This window comes from Struthio camelus, chromosome 3, assembly GCF_040807025.1.
Source record: "Struthio camelus isolate bStrCam1 chromosome 3, bStrCam1.hap1, whole genome shotgun sequence".
Taxonomy (NCBI): domain Eukaryota; kingdom Metazoa; phylum Chordata; class Aves; order Struthioniformes; family Struthionidae; genus Struthio; species Struthio camelus.
In genome coordinates, this window is record NC_090944.1 from 74,068,025 (window position 1) to 74,080,781 (window position 12,757).

At 38.8% G+C, this 12,757-nt stretch overlaps 1 protein-coding gene across 2 annotated transcripts in view; it reads right to left on the reverse strand.

Moving 5' to 3' along the window:
* The window catches only part of MAP3K5 (mitogen-activated protein kinase kinase kinase 5), a 115,204-nt gene that overhangs the window by 49,017 nt on the left and 53,430 nt on the right, over nt 1-12,757 (reverse strand). For both annotated transcript variants that reach the window (XM_068938394.1, XM_068938395.1), the window contains exons 4-8: nt 12,183-12,376; nt 11,735-11,903; nt 10,673-10,779; nt 6,411-6,581; nt 1,148-1,260 (exon numbers count right to left, since the gene is read on the reverse strand). In XM_068938394.1, the coding sequence (XP_068794495.1) occupies nt 1,148-1,260; nt 6,411-6,581; nt 10,673-10,779; nt 11,735-11,903; nt 12,183-12,376 (754 nt within the window). The remainder of the gene's footprint in view (nt 1-1,147; nt 1,261-6,410; nt 6,582-10,672; nt 10,780-11,734; nt 11,904-12,182; nt 12,377-12,757) is intronic.

Here is a 12,757-nt window from a genome sequence, read left to right on the forward strand (position 1 = left end):
ACATTTGAAAGCTGATTGCTAAAAGAAATATTACACAAATGTTTTGTTTCAGTAGGTCAAACTGTTTTACTTCATTGTTTTCACTTTAAAGTCATGTTATGTTGATTAACGTATTTTGGCTTTTACATGTTGTAAATAGAGTAAGTAAAACTTCCAAAGTCAAATGAAGTAATAACAATCTGGGGAAAAGCAATTCATACCTAAAATATTTCAACTTTACCAAATCAACATTGGGAAATATCATAAAATAATACAGTCTTTTTTAAAAGGTAAAATGCAACAACCCAGCTGGCAACTTCTTGTCACTAACACTTTTGCAAAGCAACAGAACATCAGTATAGATGGTATCTGAACTCTACCTAGAAAATTACTTCCAAAGTTACAGTGCTCACATAACTTCTAACCTATAGCACTGGTTCATTACAGCCACATTCTGTGGAGTGAAGAACGTTTCTTCCTTCTCACGTAACAACCTCTTAGAAAATAAAAGGTTAAAGAAAGAACTTAAAATAAGTCAACAATTACACAAATTCATGGAGAAGAATGCCACTTACAGAGGATACGCTACTATGTATTGCAACATTCAGTGTTTTCTCTCATGTCTTCTATAGAAGTATTATTATAATCTTGACTTTGCATTCTCCTCGAATCCAACAAAAAACCCAAAGAAAATGGACAACACAATACAGAGCATTTGAAGAGGAACATGACCCTTTCTTTTCTCAGGCCATCCCAAACAGAAATCTAGTGCCTTTGCCCCACTTTTAGGATGAGTTTTTTGTTCACATTTCCCATTGTTCTATAGAATTGATTTTTCGAGAACGCTAGCTGGACAGTATTCCACCTTCAGGTGTCTCTTCTGGCTCATACAAAAAAATGTCACCACAGAGAAGGGTTGTCAGTTTTTACTAAGCTCTGGTAAACAGCTAAGACCTAACAGCTAAGACTGGAACCAGCTCTTCATGACAGTGCTAAACTCACCCTCACCAGGTGAGATCAGTGGTGACAGGGGGACCAATTTAAAAATTCACATGCTCACTATCAAGGCATTCTTCTACATCCATCAGATTTTTTCCCCTAAGACAGTGGGTGATGTCTCACTTCGACTAGAATGCAATTTCACTGTGAATTGGAAAGCTATAATTACCAACTTTCCGCAGCTCAAAAGAAGTATCAAAGTGATGTCCAGCTGCCAGGAGCAGTACTGCATAATTAATTCCTGACTGTAATGTTGGCTCTGATTCAAACGCCTTCTTGAACCTAGAAAAAACAAACATACAAGTTTACTTTCTAAATAATGCAATTTAACAGGGACATAATTATACTTTTAGGCATTTTAAGTGCTTATCTTCTGTTTATACAGCAAGAATTCGTGGAAGCAAAAATATTTTACCGTTTTCCACACATGCTTTGTAGATATTTTTAGGAGTCTGTTATTTATACATCCTCCTCCCATTTCCTTCCCTCTCACATAAACACACACAGACCCCACTCATCCACCACCGCACAGTTATAATATTTTACTGGATTTGCAATCTTCATTGAGATTAAAGGAAAAATAACACTATCAGCTTGTAAAAGACAGACCTGTTCCACAGTTATATTGATTCATGGCATGTTTAATTTACTCTTAAATACATCAATTTATTGACTTGAAACTTTAAGTTCTATTTTGGCTTTGCTACAATGCATACAAGGATATCAAAACAGATAAGTGCAAAAGTGAGTGATAAAAGAAACAAATCATATTTCGCTATGATTTCAGGTAGTCCAAGTTTTATTCTTTACTAAGTATCTCACTGACGTGACACTGACCATGCTCTGATACGTAAGCAGAGCTATGATGCTTTGATTCTAGCAAGCCAAAAATGAGACTTTTTTCCCTCCTAGTTTTTCTTTTCTGCTTTTATGATTTGCATCCTTTAGAATAAACTTTGCTTTCTAAAACTGCAAAACAGACTCTTTGTCAATCTGCTACATGCATACGTTTTCTATATTCCAGTTCTGCCTTTCTCCAAGAACTTACCACTTATCTTTAGACAACAGTCTAGCACCCTAAACAAAGCATGGTGAGCAATGAAGATTTAATTTCTTCTGTTATTCCATCATCTGCCATTCCTTTCACACCAGGTGTTACAATAGAATAAAGAAGAAAGTACTACTAACAAAAAAATTTGCACTGTTTAAAAAAAAAGAGGAGGAAAGAAAAAAAAATTTTGAAAAAGGGATCAAAAGGGATGAAAACCACTCTCCTTGATTCTAAGCATATACAGTTAGAAGAGACCGCTTGGCTGCCATAATGCATTTTGTGCTTGGATTTTCTCTTCCTCTGTTTAAAGACATAGCAAGTTTGAGAATTTGAATCCTTTTTTCTCTAGAGATCTTTCATGCAGCAATCTTCAAGCAATATCAAGAAACAGAGAAAAAAGAAGAAAAACCTTGAAAATAAATATTTTGTTCTAAATATAGGAGACTGTATTTTCACATTTTTGTCCAATAATGTCTGTTTTCTGGTATGAGTGCCCAAATTTCTCTAGTTCTGGCATAGGTACACATAAATCTTTAATTTTATACAATAAATTATGCATTGCTAATACATGTTGATCGATAAGGCACACTCACACTGTAAACAGTATTGATCAGTATTGATACAGGCAAAGGCGGTGGAGATGAGCTTAAGCGGGCAAAACACAGTTAGTGTTTGTGGAAGCAGTTAGTGAAACAGCCATAACTGACGTCTTACACAAAGAACTTCACACAAACGGACAATGAAAACAGTTGTACAGTGACCGCTTCCTTCATTATGCTCAGACAATTGTTGTTTTTTTCCTGCTTAGGTTGACAAATGCCCTTTCCAGCATAACTTTTGCACCATGCACAAGGAAAACCAGTCAGCAACCAAACGAGGGACGTAACTTTTTCCTTAATCAGATTCTCTGTCAGATTTAGCAATTCTGTAGAAACCACTTTCAACATTACAGCAGGTCAACATTCCTTTCTACGGAAAAGACTTTGGTAGCAAAAGGCAAGAAAAAAAGTCCATTGGGATTCCTTTGACTGTGGCAAATTTTCACCAAGATACCGACATACATCTCTCAGGAGCCTGCTTGGTTACCTGTCACCTGCCCAAAGGGACAGCTCAGGAACACAGGCTTCCAGGGTCACGGACCCAGCGCAGCCCTTGCACCCCTGGGGCAGAGATGGGCAAGTCGTCGGGGCTATCACTCTGGCGAAGAGCAACACCCGTGCCCTGCTGCCAGGCTCTCACCACTCCTGGGCCCTCACCATGACTCCCAGCCGCGCCATTGCTCCGCTGGTTCAAGCCACCTGGCTCCAGCTAAGCTATGCAGTGCTCCAAGTTTCCCACCAGATTGTCATGAACTGACCACCCCAGGCTGAGGCCGGATCCTTCAAGGCTTTTGGTTCTCTGCTGAATGGCAGACTACCCGGGCCACCCTACCTCCCTCAGAGTCAGCAACTCTTTTGCTCTTTAAGGGAGAAAAAAAAGCAAACACCACCACCCCCCACTATTTTCCCCAGAACAGACACCCAGGGAACTTCTGTTCCTTGGTTATATCTTTTCATTACAAATTGCTTTCAAATCTCCCTTCACCTCAGTGGAAAGACAACTTTCTAGCCACCTTTACATGCTACTTGTGCCAAGAAATACTAAGAAATACTAACAACTTGGACCTCTGAAGTCTCATTTGCTACTCCTAAATCATTATAACTAAAGGGTTATATATTTTCTATTTGGTGTTATTTTGTGCTGGCATTCTTAAATCTGGCTTATATCAATATAGCTTGAACAGTACAAATTTGAAGACAAAAAACCTAACCTGTAATAATAAATTTATAAAGCTGAAAAAATTCACAATTTCCCAGATAATTCACAAGTCACATCCACTTAACTGAACTGATTTTAGTTCAACCAGTGCAACTAGTGTGTGTTGTTAAGCCTGATATATCAATGGAGGAACTCGCATGGTATCGTGGAAAGGTGCTCAGGTTTAAAAGTCGCCTATAAAGTTAGAGTCTGGCTTAGCTGATGCAATTATAAATTCCATCAAAGAATTGAAAGCTGACATTTAGGAAGATGTTGTAGTGCAGACACTGAATTAGAGATGTAGCAGTAAAAAGATTTGAATAAAGACTTGATAGCACTGGTGAGCCTGATTTACACTCTCCGTAGGCAACGAAAAGTGACAGTTAATTATTAACCTGTCATCTCCTGCCTCATATTTATGTGAAAGATGTCTTTTTTTTTTTTTTGGTCAGGAAAGCACACTTCCTTCCTATTTCATTTTTTCTGGAACAGAACAAAACAGCTTGATATTACTATCTTTGGTTCTGCCACCAACTTCTTTTTACCTTATGCAGTTCTCCCTACTTCTACCTGCATCTTCATGTCTCTAAGACAGGGATAATAACCTTTATCTCAACATAAAGGAACATCATCATGGAGGCATCGCTCCCGCACACACCCTTTGCGGCCCACCTGGGCTATGCGGCCCACCTGGGGTAGCCCTAGTATATCTCTGCTCCTTCCCAGGGCCTTCAGTTAGGTTGCAACTCAACCCTTCAGGCATGTCAAGCCTGCCCTATGGCTAGCACTAGAATTCAAATCAGCATCCACCATGGAGCACAAACCAAAAGGCAACTGACCTGTCTGGTACAGCCAAATCCCAGCTTGACTTAACACGCATCACCTTGTTTTACAGTAGCAAGCCCATAAAACAGCTTGTATTGGATCCTACTTGCCGTAGACTTCAGGGATTATTTAGAGGCTGGCTTGTCAGCATCCTCTCCTACTGCAGAAGCTGCCAGCTTGCTGTCCTTCCCAAACTGAATTATGCACCCTTATTTCTAGGCTTGACACCTACGCCTGACTACCATCTCCGCATCTCATCAAACGCGTCCATCAATCACGATGTTCACACATCTACCAGAAGCGTGTGAAAACAACTGCAGGAAACATCCACATCCCAGTAAGTACGTTACCCCTATTAAAAGTAATTACATTAAGAAAGGTTATACATTAGCATACCCCAAAGTTTATCTGTTTGTAAGTCAGCACGAACAAGGAAAAAGCAAAATGCACAACAGTGAACACAGGTTCTATCTATTCTGCTTTGCCCACAGTAATGCCTAGTATTTATATTCAGGTCTGTAGTTTTCTCTTCACATTAGCTTGTAATATTAAGTAAAATATTTTTTTAAGCTAGAATCCTGAAAGTTTCCTATGGACTTTGGCTTAGAAGAAATACAAATTTTTTTAATTCAAAACTACGAAAGGGAGGAAAAAAAAACAATATGCTGCATTCCTGCTATTCCAACATCTTTAAAAGTCCAGTCAGTATTAGAAAACTACAAAGCATGAACGGCAATTAGAAATCAAACTTGTATTCTGAGGCCATAAATGGTAAACAATCATGTCTTATCTTTTACCAAAGACAGTTCTAATCTGAAGTTGACTGAAAGCAAATGATGAACAGGGAAGGAGTAAGAAAGTTTTCACATCTAAACATTTATTTTGATGCATGGCTGACAAGCACAAGACCAAGACTAGAATCTGATGTGCAGGGTATGCACAACATAAACAAAGATTGTCTGTGTTCTCAAATACTCTATTACAATAGAGCATACACAGAGCTCATCCTGGCAAATGTCTGGGATGGAGTCCAGTGCCTCCATTTAGAGTGTGTCTCTTTTGGGAATTAAAGCCTGAGGGACAAAATATGAAGCAAAGAGTACATTCTTTTTAATTAAAAAGTCATATTTCACACGTTATCAAAATATAGTGCATTTCAAAAAAAAAAAATCAAGAAAAACATGATGTGTGCCTCTAAAATTAACGTTAAGAATTTGCCTGGTATATTGTGTGCTTCTGTGACCATCAGTGGTACTGCAGTCCACTGCAGTGATTTATGGTGATGTTGAGGTAATACAACTTTACTAGCATGAGTTTGGACCAGTTGTATTGCTTGTGACTGAGGAAGTCAGAAAAGAACAGAATGGGACATTAGTGCAATGTTACACCGCAGCACCATTAAGCCTAGTTGGCTAATATCCACCAGATAGCAGATATGTCAATTGATTTAAGTCTAACTGTTGTCTAGCCCAGATTCATAAGAATAACGTACTAAATAAGATATCTTGAGGAAAGGAGGAAAATAAGCTCTGATGAGGGCTACCTAAACTGCTTCACAGACTCGGAAGTTTAAGAGTTTTCCTAGAACAAGATCTGTGGACAAGATAAATCTCTCATTCTTAACAAATAAGCAAAGCTCAAACTAGAAAATTAAGTATATCCCTTGAGAACATCAAATATTTGGAATAAAAATTTGAAATATATTCCTGTGGAAGGAATACTTTTCCAAAAGGACACAGACTAGAAAAACAGTACTCACCAGAAAGTCCCTTTGTCTCTGCTTTCTGTATCTGTGAACCCAGATTCCAAAAACATGTCTTTGTAGATTCGTCCAACCAGGCAGTACATATCTGAAGCTACTTGGTCTTCCTGTTGTACCAGTGGAGCCATAATTTCTAGAGCTTTCTGTCTGTCTCCAGGTAGATTTCGCCTATGAAAAAACAAATATTTTGATAAATAAAAAGTTAACAAGAAATCCTTTTTCATGATCGCATGTAAATATGTATGCAAATTTTGTCCACCTAAACTATGTTTCTGGACACAATGGACTGAATTTTGTGTGTGTGTGTGTGTGTGTGTGCGCGCGCGCACGCGCGTGTATTTTTTTTTCCTTCGTGGGACACCTTTTTTGAACTACTCTATAATTAAAGTCTTAAAACGTGTTCTCTCATAAAATATAAGCAAGAGCAAAGCAGTGACAGCAGCAACAACAAAAGCCTCAGGAACAATTCTTAGACCAGAGGCAGAAAAAACAAATAGCGTGTGGTGCTTTATCACTAAATATCATCATATAAACTTAGATTTCATATCTATTTAAGATTTCTCTCATAGTCATTCATAATAAAAAAGATACTCTATCTTGTGTTTGTGATTTTTTATACATATATTTTGAATGAAAACAAAACAAAACAAAAAAAGCACAACATAGATCAAACTCAGGTTAAGAAAGGTTAGGAAGTCAAGCCAATGAGGTAATATTAACCAAAACACTTTGCACAAATAAACCACGTAATTGCAAGCATTAAGCACTTCCTGGTGAGTCACGGTTTGGATACATTATATCATTATCAAGACTTTAGAATTTTTTACATATTTTTGTACTGAACAAGCAAATGGCTCCTTTCTCAGGAAGAACTATTCTTCATTGGTTTGGAGGGAGTTTTGTTTTAGTTTTTTTTTTTTGGGGGGGGGGAGAAGTTTCTTGAAAAATTTGAATAGCTAGAATTTGTATTGGGGGTATATACAAAACCCTCTTTGGATCTGTCTTGTAAGCTTCCTGCGTGAAGGAAAGAAGGCTGCTTCTTGAACAAAAAAAAAAAAAAAGCCACAGTCTTCAACAAGAGCAAATACGAAGGCATCTTGAAGCAGATACTGCTTAATCAGAACTTCAGCAATGGAAATTCTTCTTCCCTCTACAAAAACATATCAAAACCCTGATCATGGGTAGGGTGAGTGTCAAGCATGAGAGACCAGTGCATGTGCTCCTTCAGCAACAGATGAGCTCTGAGAGCTCATGTATGCAGCTCCAAAAGAAAGTGATGTGAAAGAATAAGTTTAAATTAAGCAGAACAACTTGCATCATAACATAAAAATAATCAAAAGAACAGAGAATCACAGAATCACAGAATCGTTTAGGTTGGAAGGGACCTCTGGAGATCATCTAGTCCAACCTCCCTGTTCAAGCAGGGTCACCTAGAGCATATTGCCCAGGATCACGTCCAGACGGCTTTTGAATATCTCCAGCGAAGGAGACTCCACCACCTCTCTGGGCAACCTGTTCCAATGCTCTGTCACCCTCACAGTGAAGAAGTTTTTTCTCAGGTTCAGATGGAACTTCCTGTGGTTCAGTTTCTGCCCATTTCCTCTTGTCCTGTTGCTGGGCACCACGGAGAAGAGGCTGGCCTCATCCTCTTGACATTCCCCCTTCAGATACTTGTACACGTTGATGAGATCCCCTCTCAATCTTCTCTTCTCCAGGCTGAACAGGCCCAAAAGGGCACTTGAAAAAGCACTTGTTTCAGCAGAAAGAAAAAGCACTTGTTTCAGCAGACAGTATGAACTGCTTTCCTGAGCACAAAGCCCAACAAGCTGTGCAAGACTTATCTGTGGAGTTTGGCCCAGCACATGACTCAGCTTGGTAAGAAGGACAAATGAAGCCCAGAGCCCTCTCCTCCTAAGCTTCCCACCAGTTCAATTCTAACAAATTAGGGAAAGTCTCCCCTCTGCCTCCAGAACTGCAATAGTCTCCCCAAGTACTTCCAGGGGGGTATAGCAATGTTGGTTTATTTCTTTGAACTGGACAGTTGCTCCCAATCCCAGCCTTTGGAGAGACATCAAGTGCCCCTGGCTGAGCAAATAACAGAGCTATCCAGGTCTGCGTTACTCTGGTTTCCCTACCAGCTGCTCACTCGCCCCGTTGTTCAAGGTTTGCCTCCTTCTCTCTTCTCTTCTTGTATTGACCACTCAAGTGAAGCAACAGGGATAAATCTGCAGCTTCTTCATGTTTGTTGACTGATTTCCATCACAGAAGGGCCATTTTCCAGAGTGGAATCTCAGTTAGATAACCCCTTCATATCTCAGGTTGACTATCACTAACCCTAATCAAACCAATAGCTATTTGAACCTCATGAGAACAAGACAAGTAAGGCACAGCAGTGTTTTATGATATGAGCTATTTACACTTTGCTGGTCTCCAGAGACAGAGGTCCCCACTTTTCTTTCCATTTGCTCTTCCATCATCAATGGCCTTAAACACTTTCTTTATTTAGGTCAGACTGATCCTGCCTAATTGAGCTGCTCTGTCCTTCTGCACTAGTGACCTAAATGAGAGGCAAAAGAGATGACTTCTTCCATAGCAAACGTTCAAATGTGCATCCTGAATTCCACCAATCACCACCAGAGCATTCCAGACCTGACCTAGCTCAGGAAACATCCTTCAAATTCCTGATAAGGAGAAAGCTACACTTAGCCCAAGTAATGCCTTTCTCACTGATTCAGGCACACACCAAAGCATGGCTATTTTCATGGCTATTGCTGGTTCCAGTTCAATTTACAATCTGGAGAAGGAAGGGAGGGAAAGATTTTATCTGAACTCCTTTGGAGGTACAGTGTGAAGCTTCTGTATGCCAGATAGGCTACAAGGCCAAAGGCTACATTTCAGTCAAATCTTTAAAAGCAGGTTTTTCTGTTTGTAAGAATTATCAACAGAACCAGTGCAGTATAAGGATCTATCTGAAAGGACTGTATTTCAGTTTTTCAGCAAAAAATAGTTTTAAATACCCCAGTGAACTAGTTCAGTCCTGTTTTCAAAGGTGACTTTATTTTAGAAAATGGTGACCTTGGCATCCAAGTAACTTTTTAAAGACTCAAAGGTATATAGTGACCTTTGTGAAGGCTATGTAAAAGTGGCAGATATGGGCTGGATTTTTAATCTGCAAAATTCCACAAATTTATGGCAAAGTAGGAACAAAAAGGGCACAATATTTATACCTCTATATATCTGTGATAAATGAGCCAGAAAGGGCCTGGTCATTTTATTCAAATAAAACAATGCCAGATAGCTTCTTTGGTTTTTTTTTTTTTTTTTGGGGGGGGGGGGGAATGCTGTTTTAAAAATAGGTCTATCTCTTCAACTAACTACTCGTAACATATTTTTGGTATCATTTTGATGCAATATGCAGTTTTGAGCCTCCTCAGTGAACCTGAATAACAATTTTCAAATCTGTGAGAAAAGCAGAAAGATTTGTCTTTATCTGCAGATATCTTCTATTTTTGAGAATCTCAATGCCTTCTGAACCTTAGTCTGCTCTCCCGAACGTCAATGGCACAACTGTTTCCTTCGCTGTGAAAAGAGCAAGGGAGCAGCAATTCTCTATAATTTCCTCTGAAAAACTCCCTCTTAATGCTTTCCCCAATTGTCAATATTGTTCTAGATTTTCATAGAGAAAATCTGGGCTTGGATCTTATTTAACCCAAGAAAGCAGTGCATGTAGCAACATGCATGTGGCACATTCTGTATGTGTTATCAGAGACCATGAAAATTTGCTTATAATTATAATAGAGTGAAATCTGCTGATTGACATTCCCTGATGAAAGTCCTCCTCCTGTCTCCTGACACTGGAATAACTCGGACTGAGAGGACGTCTAAGTCATGAATGTTGCAACACTCTGCCACCTAAACACCCACTTTAAGAGTGCATTTTACAGAGTATTTTACTCAGTATTTATTTGCTCACATTCAGGTACTGAAAGGAAAAAGTTAATTATAGATGCAGACCTATGGAAAGACAAATCATACAGGCTAAAGGAAGAGGAATGGAATTTGAGAGTATGAAAGGAAAAGAAAACTTAATTTAATCACAAATCTCAGAGTCCCAAAAAATACTTCAGTGAAAAACCTAGGGGCTTAGACCTATGTAAGAAGATCCCAGTAAGAAACATTCACTAGGATCACCAACTGTGTCAGGTTTGTAGTACTGATTTACTACTATGCAACAGCGGAAGGAACGGGGAGATTCTTACCTGTTCAGAGCAAATGCATAATGAAATCTCACGTGGTGGTGGGAGGCCAAGTCAAAAGTAGGCAGTTTTTCTAAAGTTTTCACCAATTTCACAATGGAATCATAATCCTTCCAAAAGAAGGGAATAATAAAGTTTTAAGTGGTTGCATTGAGGTATGCCTATACAAACTGCTCTTTGAACTAAGGGTCTCGTATTTCTTACTGAGACATATTTGCAGTTCATTGCAAGTTTTACGGATTTTAGTTTCTTCAGTCGCAAACTGCACGTGGCCTCGCACACAGCGGAAACGTGAACATGCACGGTGTTTAGCAGGGAAATATATTTTGTTCTTTTGTACTGCTTGAACGTGGATCTATGAAAATTTTAGTACATAGATTTCATGACTATGAAGTTAGCTTCAGGGGCTGAACACATTTCAGAGTTCAAATTGGATAGACATATTACAATGTTAACTGTATCTGAACTAAAGTATCTCAAAACTCTGAGGTAAGCATGAAAGCACAAAAACAAAATTTAAACAATCTTTCAACACCATAGTTTTTGAAGTAGCTTACTCAGATATCTTTTTTTAAAAAAGAAACTCAGCATTTTAGAAGCACCGGTTATTAGTTGAAACTATGTATAATAGAGCAATTACTAGCACCAGTCAGACAAGTAGAAATGCATACGAGCATGTTGTGCTGCCAAGAGAAACATCCTAAGCAGGGTGACACAGCTCACTCATAATACATACATGTATAATAGCAGAATGCTACCACAGCCTTTAAGTGTGATACGCTAATGGCTGTTCACCACATATTAAAGCTGAGGTGAAGAACAGTTAATATATGATGTGTGTGTTCTTAGGTGTTGTAAAGCACTGTTATTTTAAAGGCATACTATAAAGACTATAACTACAAAATAAAGCAGAAAGCATCAGTGAAGATACTGTAAAGGATTTTTTACCAATGTCTGTTATTCATATAATTAGTCTGATAGCAAATCAGTGCAAGCTAGACTAAAAATTCCAGAAAGAAACTTAATTTACTATGTTTCAGATGATTTTGAGCATCAGATTCATACCTGAATGTCTCTGTAGGACAGCAGCAAGTTTATTACAATGTCAGCAGACAACACTTCAATATTATCCACTCGCTGTCGAATCCTTGCCAGCTCTGCTGCAAGTTCTTTGCCTGTGTAGAGGGTACGGGCCTTCCTGATATCATTAAGAATGGACTGCCGGAAATACTGGCTGGAGAGGAACAACTTCACGTTAGCCATTTGGGACAGGTCCCTTGTGTTTGCGTTTCTGGCCCTACAACTCTACCACAACACGCATTTTGAACATTTGGTGAAAGGGCAGCATCAGTGGAAAGATTCAGTCCAGCTAAATTATTCAGAGGAAAACGTTCTCAACTTGTCTCAACAGCAGGCAATCACCACCTCATCACCCTGAGGCAAAACAGTCTGACATATATAACACCAGTAAAAACATATCCATTTTACAAAGGGGTATGAAAAGAGAACTCACCTCGAGCTAGCCTGGGCCACCTTTAAGAGCTGAATAAATCGATCTACCAACGGCAAACATATAGGCCCAAGCAGCGACTCAAAACTGGGCTGCATCAGTTCTGTTAATCCCTTCATAAAACTACTATCACAGCAGTACACCTTGTTGTGTGGAGTTATCATATAAGGAACAAATATGTAGTTACCGGTGCACATCTGTAGGAAAACAAGATACAATAGCTAGGACAGTTACGATGCGACAAGCCTCAGCATAAAACATTTGCAGATACTATATGCAAAATTTCATCTGTTAAAGTCAAAGGGAGATTTGCTGCTTACTGCAGTAAGATGAGGATTTTGCCTGTAAAGCGTAGGATTATATAAAACTCAATTTTCATCTCAAATACAATACACACCTGTAATGTATTCTTTTGGATTTCTGAACTGTTTTCTATAAAACGAGTCATTTTAAAAGACAGCACTTTCGCCTGAAAATAGCAAGCACGTTGGCTAAATAGGAAAGCAATTCTAAGAGCATACTCATCCCAAAGCAACAGACTGCCTTAAGCGCAAGGCAATATACACCCTTTTAAAGGT